We start from the raw sequence: 19,711 nt of genomic DNA, 5'->3' as shown, positions 1-19,711 counted from the left end.
GGTGTAGTAGGATTCAATCTTAGTCCTGTATTGACGCTATGCCTGTTTGATGGTTCGTCTGAGGGCATCGCGGGATTTCTTATAAGCATCCGGATTAGTGTCTGTCATTGAAAGCGGCAGCTCTAGCCTTTAATTCGCTGTGGATGTTGCCTGTAACCCATTAATTCTGGTTGGGATATGTACGTATGATCACTGTCGATGCACTTATTGATGAAGCCAGTGACTGAGGTGGTATACTCAATGCCATTGGATGAATCCCGAAACATATTAAAACAGTCCTGTAGCGTAGCATCTGTCATCTGACAACATCCGTATTGAGCATGTCACTGGTACTTCCTGCTTTAGTTTTTGCTTGTAAGCAGGAATCAGGAGGATAGAATTATGGTCATATTTTCCTAATGGAGGGTGAGGGAGAGCTTTGTTGGCGGAGTAAAGATGGTCAAGAGTTTTTTTCCCCCTCTGGCTACACATGACATGCTGGTAGAAATTAGGTAAAACTAATATAAGTTTGCCTGCATTAACCTGTTGCGACTCTAGGGGCAGTATTTTCATTTTTGGAAAAAAAAACATTCCTGTTTTAAACGGGATATTTTGTCAGGACAAGATGCTAGAATATGCATATAATTGACAGCTTTGGATAGAAAACACTAACGTTTCCAAAACTGTAAAGATATTGTCTGTGAGTATAACAGAACTGATGTTGCAGGCGAAAGCCTGAGAAAAATCCAATCCGGAAGTGCCAATAAATCCCTATTGAGCTGTGAATGTGCCATCAACCAGCTTAGCATTGTGATGTAGTTTTACGCATTTATGTTGAAGAATACCCGTAGGGGGCTACATTGTGCAAGTGGTCACATGATGCTCCCGGAGAAAACCTTGCGTAAAGTACAGAGGTAGCCATTATTCCAATTGGTCCTACTGAAAAACCAATTGTCCCGGTGGATATATTATCGAATAGATATTTGAAAAACACCTTGAGGATTGATTCTAAACAACGTTTGCCATGTTTCTGTCGATATTATGGAGCTAATTTGGAATATATTTCAGCGTTGTCATGACCGCAATTTCCGGTCGATTTCTCAGCCAAACGTGAAGAACAAACGGAGCTATTTCGCCTACAAAAATAATATTTTGGGAAAAATGAACTTTGGCTATCTACCTGGGAGTCTCGTGAGTGAAAACATCCAAAGTTCATCAAAGGTAAACGATTTAATTTGATTGCTTTTCTGATTTTCGTGACAAGGTTGCCTGCTGCTAGCAGGGCATAATGCTATGCTAGGCTATCGATAAACTTACACAAATGCTTGTCTAGCTTTGGCTGTAAAGCATATTTTGAAAATCTGAGATGACAGGGTGATTAACAAAAGGCTAAGCTGTGTTCCAATATATTTCACTTGTGATTTTCATGAATAGGAATATTTTCTAGGAAGATTTATTTCCGTTGCGTTCTGCTAATTAGTGTCAGATGATGATAACGGTCCCGTTCACAGGATGGGGTGTCACTAGAGGTTTAAAGTCCCCGGCCACTAGGAGCACCGCTTCTGGATGACCATTTTCTTGTGTGCTTATGGCCCTAAACAGCTTGTTGAGTGCGGTCTTAGTGCCAGCATCGGTTTGTGGTGGTAAATAGACAGATAGGAAAACTTTGGATAAACTCTTGGTAGATGGCGTGGTCTACAGCTTTTCATCAAGTACTCTACCTCAGGCTAGCAATACAATTTTTGCTACTAACTGATGATCAATTGGTCGCAACCCGATCGATCAGTAATTCAAGCATGCTTACTCCAAGTTTAGATAGCTGGCTGCTAGACTAACTGATGGCCTAATTAAGTGACTGCTGATGCACAACCAAATTTCGAAATTGCGCCTTGTGTATTCTATTATTCTAACTCTCAACAGTCGGTTGAGACCCCGACTGAGTTCCAAAAAAATATAGATTATTTATTTTAATTGGGCTTACAAAAAGGGGGGCCACCAGTTGGCCATTAATGAACTAAAGGAAGAACATATTTTGAGGTTCACTGTTACTGTACCTGAGGTGAAAGGTGGCAGTGTCTACTATGATGTTACTGGAGAGAGAGAAGGATTCTGCTGTGAACAACACCCTCAATGGAAGATACAGGGGCCTGAAAGACAGAAAGAGAAAGGGGAGAGAAGGGAGAAGTGAAAAATAATTATGTTAATAATGTATTATCTTCCTTTGTCCACATACGTAAATCTGGTGTGTGTGAGTGTGTGTGTACCTGTAGTCCACGACGCAGGTAGCCAGGTGTGTGTGTAGGACGGTAATAACTACAGGAGATGTGTAGCCCAGGATCGGGTCATCAATGACATCCAAAAAATCAACCAGCTGTCATGAAGAAAAACAGACTAATCAACAAGACTCACGAACCAAACACACACCCAAACAGTCAAATCATGTTAGGTGCCTGAAGCATCTCAGATTTAGTATTTATTAGGATCCCCCATACCTGTTCGTGCCAGCTGTGATTGGTCTGTGCCATGCGATGTCGCATAGTGGCACCATGGAGACGAAGGGCAACCAGAAACTCCTGTAAAACACACAGAGAATTAAAGTTAATGATATTTCTTAAGCTTTCTTCATCATAAGCACAGCTAACCTACAAGCACAATCAAAAGGTGATATTTCATTCAAAGAATAATTGAGAAGATATGCGTGTTACCTTGACATTCTTCTGAGGGTCCAGGGTGATTTTGATGGCTGTGGATAACATCTGGACCTCAGTCTCCCTGCCACTCACACTGCTCAGCCCCACCTCTGTGGGGTAAATGGTAAGGTCTAGATGTCCTGGGGGATTGAAGCTGGGCATTTCCAACCGCCCGGGGACAGGGGAGTCCTTCTCTACAGCTGTGAGAGGTAGGAAAAGGGTTAGTGGCCAGAAAGGAAAGGGCTGTCAGTCATTTAGTAGAGATTAGCTCATGACTAAAATCTACATGATAACACATGGATTATCACACTACTACACATGATTAGGTTGGTACTACCAGACCTAAAGCCTGATATCACACGGTCATTCCATTCACCTTTGTGGTAGAGATTCACCCTCCTGCTCTCCAGGCACAGGAAGCTGAGATGGGGGTTGTTCTGATGCTGCACCACACTGAACATCTTCCCCCCTTCCAGGTCCAATAGGAGCTCACCATGACACCGGTCCTCCGGACTTCCCGTCTCTCCCTGTAGGAGAGGAGAAACAAAAAAAACGATGTATTTAAGCAAGTGTCTTCTTTAGAAGCGTCATAGTATATATACATTCAAATCATTCAATTTTTGTAATTCAAATTCCAAGCTATTGAATTCAAATTACATTTATGTTTGCTCTAATATCGCTCATTATGTAAGGTCCAGTCAGGAACTGAACCAGGATCCAAAATCTCTCCAGTCTCTATCCCTAGTTAACCATTGTAAGATGTAGCTGGTTCATCAATGGCTCACCTTGCTGTCCGTCAATGCTTGGAGGCGGCCCTTTCCTATGACAATGGTGAGAGAGAGCAGGCTGAGAGTGTGGTTAGGGCGGGGCTCTGACTGACTGCGTCTGGTTGATTCACCGGCTGTGTAGAACTGAGCATCTTCCTCCTCCGAATCAGAGTCTGAGAGACCAGAAATGTCACAGTTATAGAACTGCTGAGCAACAACACATTTCAGATGGTCTGCAGGTGTGCCGACTAAAGAGATGCTCAACTCATACTACTTGGCAAGCCATCTTAAATCAGAGATTTAAATAAACTAAAGATGTCAACAAGTTGCTACCCAGGGATTACCCAATTCTGAATGAGTGTCTGACCAGTCTGAAGTGGTTTACAAGTCTCAGTATGGGGGTCTCACCTAGTCTGAAGGCAGACTTGCAAAGCTGGAAGTTGTCATCGTCTTGGCGACGGTGTAGGGGGCTGTGGTCGCTCTTAGAACCTAAGGGGGGAGGGGCTTCCCACATTAACAGGTCATTATTGATCCTACAGGGATGGAGAGGAGGAGGACAGAGGGAAAGGACAGAAAAAGAGAATGAGAGATTGTAAAATGTTCACATTGACTCGTTAGTCATTTAGCAGACCACTCTTCTTCAGAGAGATTTACAGTAGTGAGTGTATACAGTGGAAGCAGGAAGTTTACATACTCCTTAGCCAAATACATTTAAACTCAGTTTCACAATTCCTGACATTTAATCCTAGTAAAAAATACCTGTTTTAGGTCAGTTAGGATCACCACTTTATTTTAAGAATGTGAAATGTCAGAATAATAGCAGAGAGAATTATTTATTTCAGCTTTTATTTCTTTCATTACATTCCCAGTGGGTCAGAAGTTCATACACTCAATTTGTAAATTGTTTAAATTGTTTAAATTGTTTAACTTGGGTCAAACGTTCTTGGTAGCCTTCTACAAGCTTCCCACAATAAGTTGGGTGAATTTTGGCCCATTCCTCCTGACAGAGCTGGTGTAACTGAGACAGGCTTGTAAGGCCTCCTTGCTCGCACACACTTTTTCAGTTCTGCCAAAATACCTAGACTTTGTTGTCCTTAAGCCATTTTGACACAACTTTGGAAGTATGCTTGGGGTCATTGTCCATTTGGAAGACCCATTTGCGACCAAGCTTTTAACTTCCTGGCTGATGTCTTGAGATGTTGCTTCAATATATCCACATCATTTTACTCCCTCATACGCCATCTATTTTGTGAAGTGCACCAGTCCCTCCTGCAGCAAAGCACCCCTACAACGTGATGCTGCCACCTCTGTGCTTCACGGTTGGGATGGTGTTCTTCGGCTTGCAAGCCTGCCCCTTTTTCATCCAAACATAACGATGGTCATTATGGCCAAACAGTTCTATTTTTGTTTCATCAGACCAAAGTACAATCTTTGTCCCCATGTGCAGTTGCAAACCGTAGTCTGGCTTGTTTACGGCAGTTTTGGAGCAGTGGCTTCTTCCTTGCTGAGCGGCCTTTCAGGTTGTCAATACAGGACTCGTTTTACTGTGCATATAGATACTTTTGTACCCGTTTCCTCCAGCATCTTCACAGGGTCCTTTGCTGTTGTTCTGGGATTGATTTGAACTTTCCCCACCAAAGTACATTCACCTCTAGGAGACTGAACGCGTCTCCTTCCTGAGCGGTATGACGGCTGCGTGGTCCCATGGTGGTTATACTTGCGTACTATTGTTCGTACAGATGAACGTGGTACCTTCAGGCATTTGGAAATTTCTCCCAAGGATGAACCAGACTTTTTTTTGGAGGTCTTGGCTTATTTCTTTTGATTTTCCCATGATGTAAAGCAAAGAGGCACTGAGATTGAAGGTAGGCCTTGAAATACATCCACAGGTACACTCAAATTATGTCAATTAGCCTATCAGAAGCTTCTATAGCCATGACATCATTTTCTGGAATTTTCCAAGCTGCTTAAAGGCACAGTCAACTTACTGCATGTAAACTTCTGACCCACTGTAATTGTGATGTAGTGAATTATAAGGGAAATAATCTGTCTGTAAAGAATTGTTGGAAAAATTACTTGTCATTCATGAAGTAGATGTCCTAACCGACTTGCCAAAACTATAGTTTGTTAACAAGAAATTTGTGGAGTGGTTGAAAAACAAGTTTTAATGACTCCAATCTAAGTGTAACTTCTGACTTCAACTGTACATTGATTTTTTTGTACAAATAAGCAAACTAGCAGAAAAAGAGACCCACAGACCTGTTGTAGATGCTCTGGAAGGCCTGTTTGCTGGGCAGGAAGATGTAGGCCAGGGGCAGAAAGACATCTACTACACACTGACACTGAGAAACACACTGAGACTGGAACTGTTGCATCCCCTCTGGGTCTGCTGGGATTACCATCTGAGAGGGGGGGGGGCAATGAAAGTAGACAGAAGGATGAAGAGGAGAGGGAGAATGAGAAAAGATTAGAATGCGACTTTTGGAAAATGGGTCAAATAAAAACCCAATATCTTCAGGAAGAGTGAGATTATGTGAGAGAGCGGGATGGTCAGGCAAGGAATAATTAACTACATCATCTCCACCACTCAACCAGTATTCTAAAAGAGCACAGACACAAGGGACAACAGACACACTGGTCTCTACATTGCATATGAGCTGAAGGCAGTCATCAATGACCTTGGACCACAGAAGGTATTTGCACAGGTGACAGACAATGCTGCGAACATGAAGGCTGCTTGGTCTAAAGTGGAGGAGTCCTACCCTCACATCTCACCCATTGGCTGTGCTGCTCATGCAATGGATACACTCTACAAGAGAGCCAAGGAAATGGTTAGGTATGTGAAGGGCCATCAAGTTAGAGCAGAAATCTACCTCACCAAAGTGAGAAGAATAAGAGCACCACATTGAAGCTGCCCAGCAACACCCATTGGGATGGTGTTGTCATCATGTTTGACAGTCTCCTGGAGGGGAAGGAGTCTCTCCAAGAAATGGCCATATCACAGTCTGCCGATATGGACAGCGCCATCAAGAGGATCCTCCTGGATGATGCATTTTGGGAGAGAGTGGTAAGCAGCCTGAAACTCCCGAAACCTATAGCAGTGGCCATTGGGGCGGCAGGGTAGCCTAGTGGTTAGTGTTGGACTAGTAACTGAAAGGTTGCAAGATCGAATCCTCAAGCTGACACGGTAAAAATCGGTTGTTCTGCCCCTGAACAAGGCAATTAACCCAGTGTTCCTAGGCCATAATTGAAAATAAGAATTTGTTCTTAACTGACTTGCCTAGTTAATTAAAAGGTTTAAACATTTTTATTTTTTATTTTTTTAAATTGCACAGATTGATGCCATCCTGTCTGAGGTTCAGACTCTGCTTGCAGATGTAAGAGAAGAAATCTGTACTGCCCTGCCCACTTCACTGTTGCTCCAAGCAGAGGAAACTGCAGTTCTGAAATACATCAAAAAGCGTGAAGACTTCTGCCTGAAGCCCGTACACACAGCAGCATTCATGTTGGACCCCAAGTATGCTGGCAAGAACATCCTGTCTGGTGCACAGATCAACAAGGCCTATGGTGTCATCACTACCATGTCTCGCCACCTTGGCCTGGATGAGGGCAAGGTTCTTGGCAGTCTGGCGAAGTACACCTAACCTAACCTACACTTAACCTCACCTCAGATTACAGCTCAAATAAATGTAGCAACAAACACAACTGTTCAGAGGAGACTGCGTGAATCAGGCCTTCATGGTCCAATTGCTCCAAAGAAACCACTACTAAAGGACACCAATAAGAAGAAGAAACTTGCTTGGGCCAAGAAACATGAACAATGGATATTAGACTGATGGAAATCTGTCCTTTGGTCTGAGTCCAAATGTGCGATTTTTGGTTCTCTTTGTGAGATGCAGAGTAGGTGAACGGATGATCTCTGCATGTGTGGTTCCCACTGTGAAGCATGGAGGAGGTGGTGTGTAGGGGCTTTGCTTGTGACACTGTCGGTGATTTATTTAAGAATTCAAGACACACTTAACCAGCATGGCTACCACAGCATTCTGCAGTGATACACCATCCCATCTGGTTTGCACTTAGGTTTTGCACTTATCATTTGTTTTTCAACAGGACAATGACCCAACACACCTCCAGGCTGTATAAGGGCTATTTGACCAAGAAGGAGAGTGATGAAGTGCTGCATCAGATGACCTGGCCTCCACAATCACCCAACCTCAATCCAATTGAGATGGTTTGGGATGGGTTGGACCGCAGAGTGAAGGAAAAGCAGCCAACATGTCTTCAGCACGTGGGAACTCCTTCTAGACTGTTGGAAAAGCCTTCCAGGTGAAGCTGGTTGAGTGAATGCCAAGTTTGCAAAGCTGTCAAGGCAAAGGGTGGCTACTTTGAAGAATCTAAAATATATTTTGATTACTACATGATACTACATGATTCCATATTTCCATACATGTTTATATGATGATTCCATATATGATTCCATATTTCCATACATGTTTATATGATGATTCCATATATGATTCCATATTTATTATTTCATAATGTTGATGTCATCACTATTATTTTACAACTAAAAATAAAGAAAACCATTGAATGAGTAGGTGTCCAAACATTTGACTGGTACTGTTACGTGTGTGTGTGTGTGTGTGTGTGTGTGTGTGTGTGTGTGTGCGCGCATGTCTCTTCACAGACACTGCTGTTCCATAAGGTGTATTTTGATCAGTTTAAAAAAAAAAATTTATTCTACTGCTTATATCAGTTACCTGATGTGGAATAGTTGTGGAAAAGTACCTGATGTGGAAAAGTTCAATGTAGCCATGGCTCTATGTAGTACTGTGAAGAGACCTTTGTTGGCATTTCTTGTGGGGTATGCATGAGTGTCCGAGCTGTGTGCTAGTAGTTTAAGCATACAGCTCGGTGCATTCAGCTTGTCAACACTTCTTACAAAAACAAGTATGGATGAAGTCAATCTCTTCCACTTTAAGCCATGAGAGATTTACATGCAGAGGGATGGCCAGTTGTGAGAGAGGGATGGCCAGTTGTGAGAGAGGGATGGCCAGTTGTGAGAGAGGGATGGCCAGTTGTGAGAGAGGGATGGCCAGTTGTGAGAGAGGGATGGCCAGTTGTGAGAGAGGGATGGCCAGTTGTGAGAGAGGGATGGCCAGTTGTGAGAGAGGGATGGCCAGTTGTGAGAGAGGGATGGCCAGTTGTGAGAGAGGGATGGCCAGTTGTGAGAGAGGGATAGCCAGTTGTGAGAGAGGGATGGCCAGTTGTGAGAGAGGGATGGCCAGTTGTGAGAGAGGGATGGCCAGTTGTGAGAGAGGGATGGCCAGTTGTGAGAGAGGTGTTTGTGATGGGATGGTGCGGTACCTCCTCAGTCTCGAACATGGTGCGGTTGGAGGAGAAGGGAGAGCTGGTCTTCTCTCGGAGTTCACAGGGGTTCTCAAACGACATGGACCCCAGGTCCCTCATCAGACCCACCCCTACCCCCCCTAACGCTGACCCTAGACCCTCTCCTCCACTCACACGCACTGACAATCTGGAGAGAGGGAGGGAGGTAGACAAAGAAAGACAGGGAGATATATACTATACAGCTGTGGAATTGGTGTACAGTAGGTTTTTGATGAAAGACATTCAATTCAAGTGACACAGCAAGTGAAACAAACTCTCCTGAAACAAATGTTCCAGAAACACACTCACTTGGCCATGGAGTCTTGACTCTTCTTGACTCTGATACAGGGGAAGGAGCCTCCCTCCCAGCCCTCATACGTTCCTGAGAGAGACAATGAACAAACAATTGCTCAAAATGTGACCGTTACTGTGTGTGTATGTATATTCGACAGTGTGTGTGTGTTCCTCACCGTGCATGTCACTGAAGCTGGCCTCCAATAGCTGTGTGAGGGAGCTGTGGGAGGGGCCAGGGGGTGCATGGTGATCTGGCTGGAGGTCAAGGCCCTCCTGGGAGCAGATATCCAGGTCACACAGCTCCAGTACCAGGGTCTCCTGCCGCATGGCTCTCTGGGAAGGCGGGCGTCGGAAGGGGAGCGGCCGGAGGTCTGGGATGGGGAAGCGGAGCTTAAGGATGGCGTGGGGCGAGAGGAGGGAGAGAGAGGAGTGCAGCTCACTGCTCTGGGTCTGAGAGAGGGATGGGAGAAGAGTTGGAGGAAAAAGAGGGGAGAATATTCAAATAAAAAAATCTAAACAAAGAAAACCTGCAATTTAACTTCCATTGTGAGGCAGGCATATCAAAATCCTTATCAACCATTATCAAATGGCTCATCTTAGTGGCTAGTGGCTTTCTGACGGGTCCTCTTAGTGGCTGGTGGCCTGCTAAGTGTTTACCTGTGTGTGGACGGGTCCTCTTAGTGGCTGGTGGCTTGCTAAGTGTTTACCTGTGTGTGGACGGGTCCTCTTATTGGCTGGTGGCCTGCTAAGTGTTTACCTGTGTGTGGACGGGTCCTCTTAGTGGCTGGTGGCCTGCTAAGTGTTTACCTGTGTGTGGACGGGTCCTCTTATTGGCTGGTGGCCTGCTAAGTGTTTACCTTATTGGCTGTGTGTGGTTTACGGGTCCTCTTATTGGCTGGTGGCCTGCTAAGTGTTTACCTGTGTGTGGACGGGTCCTCTTATTGGCTGGTGGCCTGCTAAGTGTTTACCTGTGTGTGGACGGGTCCTCTTATTGGCTGGTGGCCTGCTAAGTGTTTACCTGTGTGTGGACGGGTCCTCTTATTGGCTGGTGGCCTGCTAAGTGTTTACCTGTGTGTGGACGGGTCCTCTTATTGGCTGGTGGCCTGCTAAGTGTTTACCTGTGTGTGGACGGGTCCTCTTATTGGCTGGTGGCCTGCTAAGTGTTTACCTGTGTGTGGACGGGTCCTCTTATTGGCTGGTGGCCTGCTAAGTGTTTACCTGTGTGTGGACGGGTCCTCTTATTGGCTGGTGGCCTGCTAAGTGTTTACCTGTGTGTGGACGGGTCCTCTTATTGGCTGGTGGCCTGCTAAGTGTTTACCTGTGTGTGGACGGGTCCTCCTCCCGTCTGTGTGGGACAGTGGCTGCAGGCTCTGCTCAGAGGCTCCAGTCGACTCAGTATGTCCAGGTCCAACTCAGCACTCAGCTCTCCCAACTCTACCCTCACTACACTGTCTCTACGCTGCACACGCTGCCTCCCCTGCAATACAGGGACATTGACATATCAGGAGGAGGGGGTAGCAGGTTAACAGAGGAAACCAAAACAGACTGAATTAATGATATATTAGCTTTTGAACATGACGCCAACACACAACATGGACACTGTCATGGTTTACCTTGCGCAGGTGTTTCTCTGTGAGACTGTAGTGTAGCTGTGCACAGGGTCTGGCTGTATCTCCCACTGTGAACATCCCAGCACGCTGGAACTGGAGCAACTAGAGGAGGAGGAAAGAGGAGTGAAGAGTTATATCCTGGGCAATGCTAGCCCATGCTGTAGCACACTTATGTTGACTGGTGTGTAGAAATCCTCAGATGATCTCAAATAACAGCCCCTGTCCTACCTCAGTGTATTGGGGCTTTCCTGGCTCCCAGAGACACTCAAGCAGCTCTAGCCTACTGAAAGATAGGTCAGAGGTCACAGCACGGGAGTGGCGACCCGCACTGCGCATCTCACACGCCACCTGTACCGCTGCTCCAGTCATCCTGAGAGATAGAGCAAGTGATTATTTATGGGTATGTAGGGCAGGCAGGTTTGTTGGTATATCTGAGGAGTGGTGGCCAATGTTGAAGAGACTATTGTGTGTTTGTACCTTAGGTGTGAGTGCGGGCATGCTTTAGCGAAGCTAGCTCTGAGGTGGTGGAAGTCTCTCTCGCTGAACATGCTGTCTTTGAAGAAGGCCAGCTCCCGGAAGAACACCTGAGACACCTGGGTCAATGAGGACACTCCGTCCGGCCCGGGGTGTGGTTCCTGCTCCAGTAGGGTTAGGGTGAGCCCGCCAAGCGAGAGGCGGAGCAATGCCTCTGGTTTCAGGGGCTCAGATTGGCTACTTCGCCCTGGACGAGGAGGGGTTAATAAGATGAATCAGGAAGATAGGTTGTATAATATAGTTTTTGTTATCTGTGAAATGTGTACAAAACAATGTAGTAAGATGCTGTGAGAGTTACCTGGTATTCTGCTACACTGGGGCAGGCTGGATAGTGATCCTGGTACAGGATAACACCTGGGACCCTGTGGAAGGCCCTGGGCGTAGCTAGCCTGGCTGTGTGTAGACGACACCATGCTGTCGGAGAGAGAGCTGCCAGAGAGAGCTGACGTCGCACTGCTTGTCATACCAGGACCCATGGAGAAGAACATATCTGAAAGACAGAGTGTAAACAGAGAAAAGGTGCATTATGCTTCACATGTCTAGTTCAACTAATCTCTCACAGAAATGCCAAGAACGCAAATTATGCATCAGCAAACAAAAGCTAATGTGACCTCAAATTCACTAGCCTCCATATTGCATTCCAACTATAGCTTCCCTCCACTAACCCACGTACCCCCGTTCTCCAGACCGGTGAGGTAGGGCTCCATGTCAGGCTCTTCATCCCAGTCCGGATCTCTATCTCCGGGGCTGGAGCTCAACTGTTTGCTCAAGTCCTCCTCTATCAGACGCAGGTCCTCAGAGTCCAGGGGACGGCTGTGAACCCCAGCACCACTGGCTTCAGGCTCTGGTAGGATAGACAGGGAGGAATCATACAGGCTCTGGTAGGATAGACAGGGAGGAATCATACAGGCTCTGGTAGGATAGACAGGGAGGAATCATACAGGCTCTGGTAGGATAGACAGGGAGGAATCATACAGGCTCTGGTAGGATAGACAGGGAGGAATCATACAGGCTCTGGTAGGATAGACAGGGAGGAATCATACAGGCTCTGGTAGGATAGACAGGGAGGAATCATACAGGCTCTGGTAGGATAGACAGGGAGGAATCATACAGGCTCTGGTAGGATAGGACAGGCTCTGGTAGGAGGGAGGAATCATACAGGCTCTGGTAGGATAGACAGGAGGAATCATACAGGCTCTGGTAGGATAGACAGGGAGGAATCATACAGGCTCTGGTAGGATAGACAGGGAGGAATCATACAGGCTCTGGTAGGATAGACAGGAGGAATCATACAGGCTCTGGTAGGATAGACAGGGAGGAATCATACAGGCTCTGGTAGGATAGACAGGGAGGAATCATACAGGCTCTGGTAGGATAGACAGGGAGGAATCATACAGGCTCTGGTAGGATAGACAGGGAGGAATCATACAGGCTCTGGTAGGATAGACAGGGAGGAATCATACAGGCTCTGGTAGGAGGGAGGAATCATACAGGCTCTGGTAGGATAGACAGGGAGGAATCATACAGGCTCTGGTAGGATAGACAGGGAGGAATCATACAGGCTCTGGTAGGATAGACAGGGAGGAATCATACAGGCTCTGGTAGGTAGATAGGGAGGAATCATACAGGCTCTGGTAGGATAGACAGGGAGGAATCATACAGGCTCTGGTAGGATAGACAGGGAGGAATCATACAGGCTCTGGTAGGATAGACAGGGAGGAATCATACAGGCTCTGGTAGGATAGACAGGGAGGAATCATACAGGCTCTGGTAGGATAGACAGGGAGGAATCATACAGGCTCTGGATAGACAGGGAGGAATCATACAGGCTCTGGTAGGATAGACAGGGAGGAATCATACAGGCTCTGGTAGGATAGACAGGGAGGAATCATAGACAGGGACAGGCTCTGGTAGGATAGACAGGGAGGAATCATACAGGCTCTCTACAGGGTAGGATAGACAGGGAGGAATCATACAGGCTCTGGTAGGATAGACAGGGAGGAATCATACAGGCTCTGGTAGGATAGACAGGGAGGAATCATACAGGCTCTGGTAGGATAGACAGGGAGGAATCATACAGGCTCTGGTAGGAGACAGGGAGAGGCTCAGGATAGGAGGAATCATACAGGCTCTGTAGGATAGGAATCATACAGGCTCTGGTAGGAGGGAGGAATCATACAGGCTCTGGTAGGATAGACAGGGAGGAATCATACAGGCTCTGGTAGGATAGACAGGGAGGAATCATACAGGCTCTGGTAGGATAGAGGGAGGAATCATACAGGCTCTGGTAGGATAGACAGGGAGGAGGCTCTGGTAGGATAGGGAGGAATCATACAGGCTCTGGTAGGATAGACAGGCTCTGGTAGGATAGGGAGGAATCATACAGGCTCTGGTAGGATAGACAGGGAGGAATCATACAGGCTCTGGTAGGATAGACAGGGAGGAATCATACAGGCTCTGGTAGGATAGACAGGGAGGAATCATACAGGCTCTGGTAGGATAGACAGGGAGGAATCATACAGGCTCTGGTAGGATAGACAGGGAGGAATCATACAGGCTCTGGTAGGATAGACAGGGAGGAATCATACAGGCTCTGGTAGGATAGACAGGGAGGAATCATACAGGCTCTGGTAGGATAGACAGGGAGGAACATACAGGCTCTGGTAGGATAGACAGGGAGGAATCATACAGGCTCTGGTAGGAATAGACTGGTAGGATAGAGGAGGAATCATACAGGCTCTGGTAGGATAGACAGGGAGAGGCTCTGGTAGGATAGACAGGGAGGAATCATACAGGCTCTGGTAGGATAGACAGGGAGGAATCATACAGGCTCTGGTAGGATAGACAGGGAGGAATCATACAGGCTCTGGTAGGATAGACAGGGAGGAATCATACAGGCTCTGGTAGGATAGACAGGGAGGAATCATACAGGCTCTGGTAGGATAGACAGGGAGGAATCATACAGGCTCTGGTAGGATAGACAGGGAGGAATCATACAGGCTCTGGTAGGATAGAGGCTCAGGGAGGAAGGCTCTGGTAGGATAGACAGGGAGGAACAGGCTCTGGTAGGATAGACAGGGAGGAATCATACAGGCTCTGGTAGGAAACATACATAGACAGGGAGGAATCATACAGGCTCTGGTAGGATAGACAGGGAGGAATCATACAGGCTCTGGTAGGATAGACAGGGAGGAATCATACAGGCTCTGGTAGGATAGACAGGGAGGAAACATACAGGCTCTGGTAGGATAGACAGGGAGGAATCATACAGGCTCTGGTAGGATAGACAGGGAGGAAACATACAGGCTCTGGTAGGATAGACAGGGAGGAATCATACAGGCTCTGGTAGGATAGACAGGGAGGAGGAATCATACAGGCTCTGGTAGGATAGACAGGGAGGAATCATACAGGCTCTGGTAGGATAGACAGGGAGGAAACATACAGGCTCTGGTAGGATAGACAGGGAGGAATCATACAGGCTCTGGTAGGATAGACAGGGAGGAATCATACAGGCTCTGGTAGGATAGACAGGGAGGAATCATACAGGCTCTGGTAGGATAGACAGGGAGGAATCATACAGGCTCTAGGTAGGATAGACAGGGAGGAAACATACAGGCTCTGGTAGGATAGACAGGGAGAAACATACAGGCTCTGGTAGGATAGACAGGGAGGAATCATACAGGCTCTGGAATCATACAGGCTCTGGTAGGATAGACAGGGAGGAATCATACAGGCTCTGGTAGGATAGACAGGGAGGAATCATACAGGCTCTGGTAGGATAGACAGGAATCATACAGGCTCTGGTAATCAGGGAGGAAACATACAGGCTCTGGTAGGATAGACAGGGAGGAAACATACAGGCTCTGGTAGGATAGACAGGGAGGAATCATACAGGCTCTGGTAGGATAGACAGGGAGGAAACATACAGGCTCTGGTAGGATAGACAGGGAGGAAACATACAGGCTCTGGTAGGATAGACAGGGAGGAATCATACAGGCTCTGGTAGGGATAGACAGGGAGGAAACATACAGGCTCTGGTAGGATAGACAGGGAGGAATCATACAGGCTCTGGTAGGATAGACAGGGAGGAATCATACAGGCTCTGGTAGGATAGACAGGGAGGAAACATACAGGCTCTGGTAGTATAGACAGGGAGGAATCATACAGGCTCTGGTAGGATAGACAGGGAGGAATCATACAGGCTCTGGTAGGATAGACAGGGAGGAATCATACAGACTCTGGTAGGATAGACAGGGAGGAATCATACAGGCTCTGCAGTACACAGTGTGGATGAAGATGTACATGGTTAAAAGGCAGAGTTTTGTTCCACTGTTAATGACATTAGGATGTGGAACTAAGACACATACACTAACTGTATAAAACATTAAGAACACCTTCCTAATATTATGTTTCACCGCCCCTCAGAACAGCCTCTATTCATCAGAGCATGGACTCAACAAGGTGTCGAAAGTGTTCCACAGGGATGTTGGCCCATGTTGACTCCAATGCTTCCCACAGTTGTGTCAAGTTGGCTGGATGTCATTTGGGTGGTGGACCATTCTTTGATACACATGGAAACTGTTGAGCATGAAAAACCCAGCAGCGTTGCAGTTCTTGACACAAACCGCTGCGTCTGGCACCTACTACCAAACCCAGTTCAAAGACACTTCAAATATTTTATCTTGCCCATTCACTGTCTGAATGGCACATACACAATCCATGTCTCAATTGTCTCAAGGCTTAAAAATCATTCTTTAACCTGTCCCCTCCCCTTCATCTACACTGCTTGAAGTGGATTTAACAAGGGGCATCAATAAGGGCTCATAGCTCTCACCTGAATTGACATGGTCAGTCTATGTCATGAAAAGAACAGTTCCTAATGTTTTGTATACTCAGTGTAGGTGGAATGCAGGTGGGGAGGTACAAGTAAACCACCATCTTTCCTCACCTGTGTCGATGCAGAGGCCAGACAGAAGGTCAGTCAGGTGAGTGATCTGGTCTGGAGAGAGCAGCAGGTGGAGGCAACCCACCTTCCCATCCAGCTCCAACTGAAAGATAAGGAGAGACAATTGGCTGTAATAACAGAGACAGAACAAGACAAAAGCAAAACTGTGTTCTTAAAAACTAGGTTAAGCACACAGGAAGTGAACCAAACCCCATGCAAACACACTGACAGACAGACACACACACACACCTTAGGTCCAGGCAGCATGTCGTTCTGTTTGATCTTGACCATGGTCTCCATGAAGCCAGAGCAGCTGCCGATGAGGAGGGGCCGTTGGGTGGCCGGAGGGAGGGAGGTGGGTGCAGCTGGAGGGTCAGTCTCCTCCTCCTCAACTTCCTCTTCGCTGGCTGAGGCTGAGCCAGGGGTGTCAGCTCTTAAAGGACCCTGAGGAGAGAAAGATAACCAGGGTTAACCCTTAGCACCACTGCTTGATAGTCTGTCAGCCCCAAGTCTCATATTGCCTCTCACACTAGAAGGAGAGCGAGAGGAAATACTGTATGAGTGTATGTGAGTAGTTTCTAAGTGAATATTTCGTCTATATAAGAGGTGTGTGTTATATTGGGACCCAATGTGAGTATATGCATGTGAGAGTGACAGTGTACATGAGGGGGTTGATAAGTGCCATGGTCAATGTGAAACTGTATGCTTACCTGGGGCCCTCCGGTGGTCTCGTACAGCAGTTGAACAGAGCTGAGCTGGAGGATTTTGTGCAGGAAGGCAGGGGGCTGGTGGATGTCCACAGGCACCGTCTGGTTGGGGTCCCTTACCGCCTCGTCACAGTACTCCAGCCTACAGCGCACCACACAGCCACCGGAGGCAGAGATGAGCACTCAGCACAATAATGCTAGATAACCTTCAACCTCAGCCAAATCACCCACCACACACACATTCACCATACAAGCTCTACCAAAGATAGTGAAGCTTCTCTGAGGTTCAAAGGTTCTCTTTGGATCTACAGACAAATCCAGTGACTGTTTGGCATTGCAAGTTTGAATCAAGTGTTGCCTTATCTCCTTTCCATCCTGACTTCTAAACCAGTCAAAGGTGAACAGACCACCACAGGAAGTGTGAGTGTCAGTGTGGTGAGAACCAACATACCGTTTGATGTGCACCTCTAAGGCAATGCCCGTCTCCATGTCTAGGGGCTGGTGCTCGATTCGGACGATGGTGTCCAGGAGGGTGACTTTTATCCGACGCAGGACTGCAACACAACACAAAAAGGGACATCCATTATCACTAAGCATATTGGTCACAAAGACACTAACAAGGGACACCAGTGATGTGATATGAGTCCTTATTTCACAAGCTTGGACTTGATGGTACACAACTGACTCAGCAGTTTGAAAACAACTGAACAAATATGTTATCTTCAAAAAGGCACAGTGCTTTTCACTGCCATGCACACGTGCAAACAAGGCCTACACATTGACTCACCAGTCTCAATAGTTTGTGCAAACATCTCCAAGCCCTCCAGTGGAGCGGGCGGCTCCTCGGACGCCTCAGGGGGGTCCTTTAGGCACTCCTGGGCCAGCTGCATGCTGGAGGTCATGCATGTGGACCAGCCCTGGGAGTCCAAACCCCCACCTACACGTAAACGGAAAAAAACAAGGCATTATTCAGTGACTGTAATCAATGCTAAGTGATGACTCATGGACATACTGTATGACTGAGCAACAGTCATTTTGTTAATTGGTTTGTAGCTGGCTCTGAAAAATGTTGGGCCTGGGATAGGGCAACACATCCTCTCTTGGTTTACAACAAAGAGTTAGCTAGTACTAGACAACTGTATTTGTCTTAGTTGACAATGACATTCTAAAGGTAGCTAGCTAATCAATGGTTACCACAACTTCCTTCCTGAACCTGATAGGCCTGAGGCAGTGACAGGAACAGGAGCAATAACAAGGTAAGACTGGCTGTCAGACTGAGACTTACTGGTCCTGTACTTGGGTCTGCATGTTATCTGAAGGCCTGAGATGAGGAGGGTGCAGTGGTCAGTGACAAGAGCTGACCAGGGAATTGTCACCTCTATGCTGTTCACAAACCCATCCACAATCTCAAGTGGAGCCCCAAGAGACTCCAAGAGCTCGTTGACCGCCTGGGGGGAGGGAAGGAAGGAAATGGGCGATGAGATATGAATAGAGATGAGTGGAAGATGTTGGAAAAAGAAACACCTTGTCCTACAATAAACAGCTGGTGGAAATGGCATCAGGCAATGGTTTTGTCTGATGTGCAGATTGAAAGTGAGTCAGTTGGTGAGACCTAAGTCATATACAGTATATTTCAACTGAACTGCAGGGACACTGGATGAGGAGTTATTTTCCAATCAGATGCTGACAAAAATATTTATCAGAACTGCTGTTCCTTGAACTCACGAGAGGCGTTGATACTGTTGTTATACTCAAGTCCTGAAATTGCAAAAAAGTTGAGGGTCGGAGTGCTTGGGAACACACAAAAGGGACCAGTTGTTCCTTGACAGTTAAAACTGCCTTACTACATTGACTAACTCACCCAAACATCGATGTTGATTTCTTTGATGACACCACTACCATTGTACAGGTCCAAACTCAGCTGTTCCAAACTCAGTCGTTCTTGAAAGAAGTGACCGAGGTAATGCTGTAAGAGGTACCGACAGGCCCGCTTCTTGATTGAGCCTGACCAGGGGAAAAGCCAGCGAGACATAGGGCCAGCGAGTTCAGGGTGAGGGAGCGATGAGGCGATGGAGGAAAACGAATGCGAAAATAGTCCTCCGACAACTGCATAACAAATCAAACAAAGTGTACTAACGAAGAACGAGCTACTAGCTAACGTTAGAGCCTAGTAGGTGGCTAAGGAAGGGGGTAACCCGTATCTCGGAAATCCTTTGTGTCAGGACCGATGAGTCCAACGTCGTTTTACAAGACGTTATACTTGTTGTTTCAGTTCCTCTTTTAACGGTATTTCTGTCTAAACTTGGCGACAGGTCCTCTTGCATATCTCGCGTTTCACCGTCTCTCAGGGTTGTTTATTGTTTTCATACGCGAATTGATTGTACGGTGGGGGACGTCATTGCGTCAATTGCAAAGGCCGAAATGATAAATACGCCATCTTTGGAAGGTCAAAACCAAACTGCGTTCCTCTGCCCAGGCGTTGCTGTTACATGCAATATCTTAGCTACAACGCTTGGATAGTTATTTTACCTATCAGCTAACCACATTAGTCTCCAAAACAATTGGGAACTCGGAAATCTCCGATTATCAATTAAATCAATATAAGGGGCTTTAGTGTCATGGGAAACATGTTTACATTGGCAAAGCAAGGGAAATAGATAATAAACAAAAGTGAAATTATCCATAAAAATGTGTATTTACAATGCTGTTTGTTCTTCACTGGTTGCCCTTTTCTTGTGGCAACAGGTCTGCTGTGATTGCACACGGTATTTCCCCCAATTGATATGAGAGTTTGTCA

General features: G+C 46.6%; 1 protein-coding gene across 2 annotated transcripts in view; it reads right to left on the bottom strand.

Moving 5' to 3' along the window:
* LOC112255918 (autophagy-related protein 2 homolog A) overlaps positions 1 to 19,318 on the bottom strand; it is a 47,088-nt gene extending 27,770 nt beyond the window's left edge. Inside the window, exons 1-24 of one of the 2 annotated variants that reach the window (XM_042325938.1) lie at positions 18,776 to 19,318; positions 18,200 to 18,362; positions 17,702 to 17,851; positions 17,366 to 17,468; positions 16,918 to 17,056; positions 16,457 to 16,651; positions 16,211 to 16,310; positions 11,936 to 12,106; positions 11,561 to 11,752; positions 11,206 to 11,449; positions 10,957 to 11,098; positions 10,711 to 10,830; positions 10,437 to 10,595; positions 9,295 to 9,568; positions 9,134 to 9,206; positions 8,804 to 8,972; positions 5,696 to 5,838; positions 3,845 to 3,969; positions 3,455 to 3,609; positions 3,046 to 3,196; positions 2,685 to 2,869; positions 2,472 to 2,552; positions 2,244 to 2,350; positions 2,034 to 2,126 (exon numbers count right to left, since the gene is read on the bottom strand). In XM_042325938.1, coding sequence (XP_042181872.1) covers positions 2,034 to 2,126; positions 2,244 to 2,350; positions 2,472 to 2,552; positions 2,685 to 2,869; positions 3,046 to 3,196; positions 3,455 to 3,609; positions 3,845 to 3,969; positions 5,696 to 5,838; positions 8,804 to 8,972; positions 9,134 to 9,206; positions 9,295 to 9,568; positions 10,437 to 10,595; positions 10,711 to 10,830; positions 10,957 to 11,098; positions 11,206 to 11,449; positions 11,561 to 11,752; positions 11,936 to 12,106; positions 16,211 to 16,310; positions 16,457 to 16,651; positions 16,918 to 17,056; positions 17,366 to 17,468; positions 17,702 to 17,851; positions 18,200 to 18,362; positions 18,776 to 18,946 — 3,605 coding nt within the window. In that variant the 5' untranslated portion in view covers positions 18,947 to 19,318. The remainder of the gene's footprint in view (positions 1 to 2,033; positions 2,127 to 2,243; positions 2,351 to 2,471; positions 2,553 to 2,684; positions 2,870 to 3,045; positions 3,197 to 3,454; positions 3,610 to 3,844; positions 3,970 to 5,695; positions 5,839 to 8,803; positions 8,973 to 9,133; positions 9,207 to 9,294; positions 9,569 to 10,436; positions 10,596 to 10,710; positions 10,831 to 10,956; positions 11,099 to 11,205; positions 11,450 to 11,560; positions 11,753 to 11,935; positions 12,107 to 16,210; positions 16,311 to 16,456; positions 16,652 to 16,917; positions 17,057 to 17,365; positions 17,469 to 17,701; positions 17,852 to 18,199; positions 18,363 to 18,775) is intronic. The other variant, XM_042325939.1, reaches the window with a different exon arrangement.
* Positions 19,319 to 19,711: the final 393 nt, after the last annotated feature.

The sequence above is a fragment of the Oncorhynchus tshawytscha genome, linkage group LG08 (genome assembly GCF_018296145.1).
Source record: "Oncorhynchus tshawytscha isolate Ot180627B linkage group LG08, Otsh_v2.0, whole genome shotgun sequence".
Taxonomy (NCBI): domain Eukaryota; kingdom Metazoa; phylum Chordata; class Actinopteri; order Salmoniformes; family Salmonidae; genus Oncorhynchus; species Oncorhynchus tshawytscha.
The sequence above is the reverse complement of the archived record's forward strand: the minus strand, read 5'-3'. Positions and strand labels throughout refer to the sequence as shown.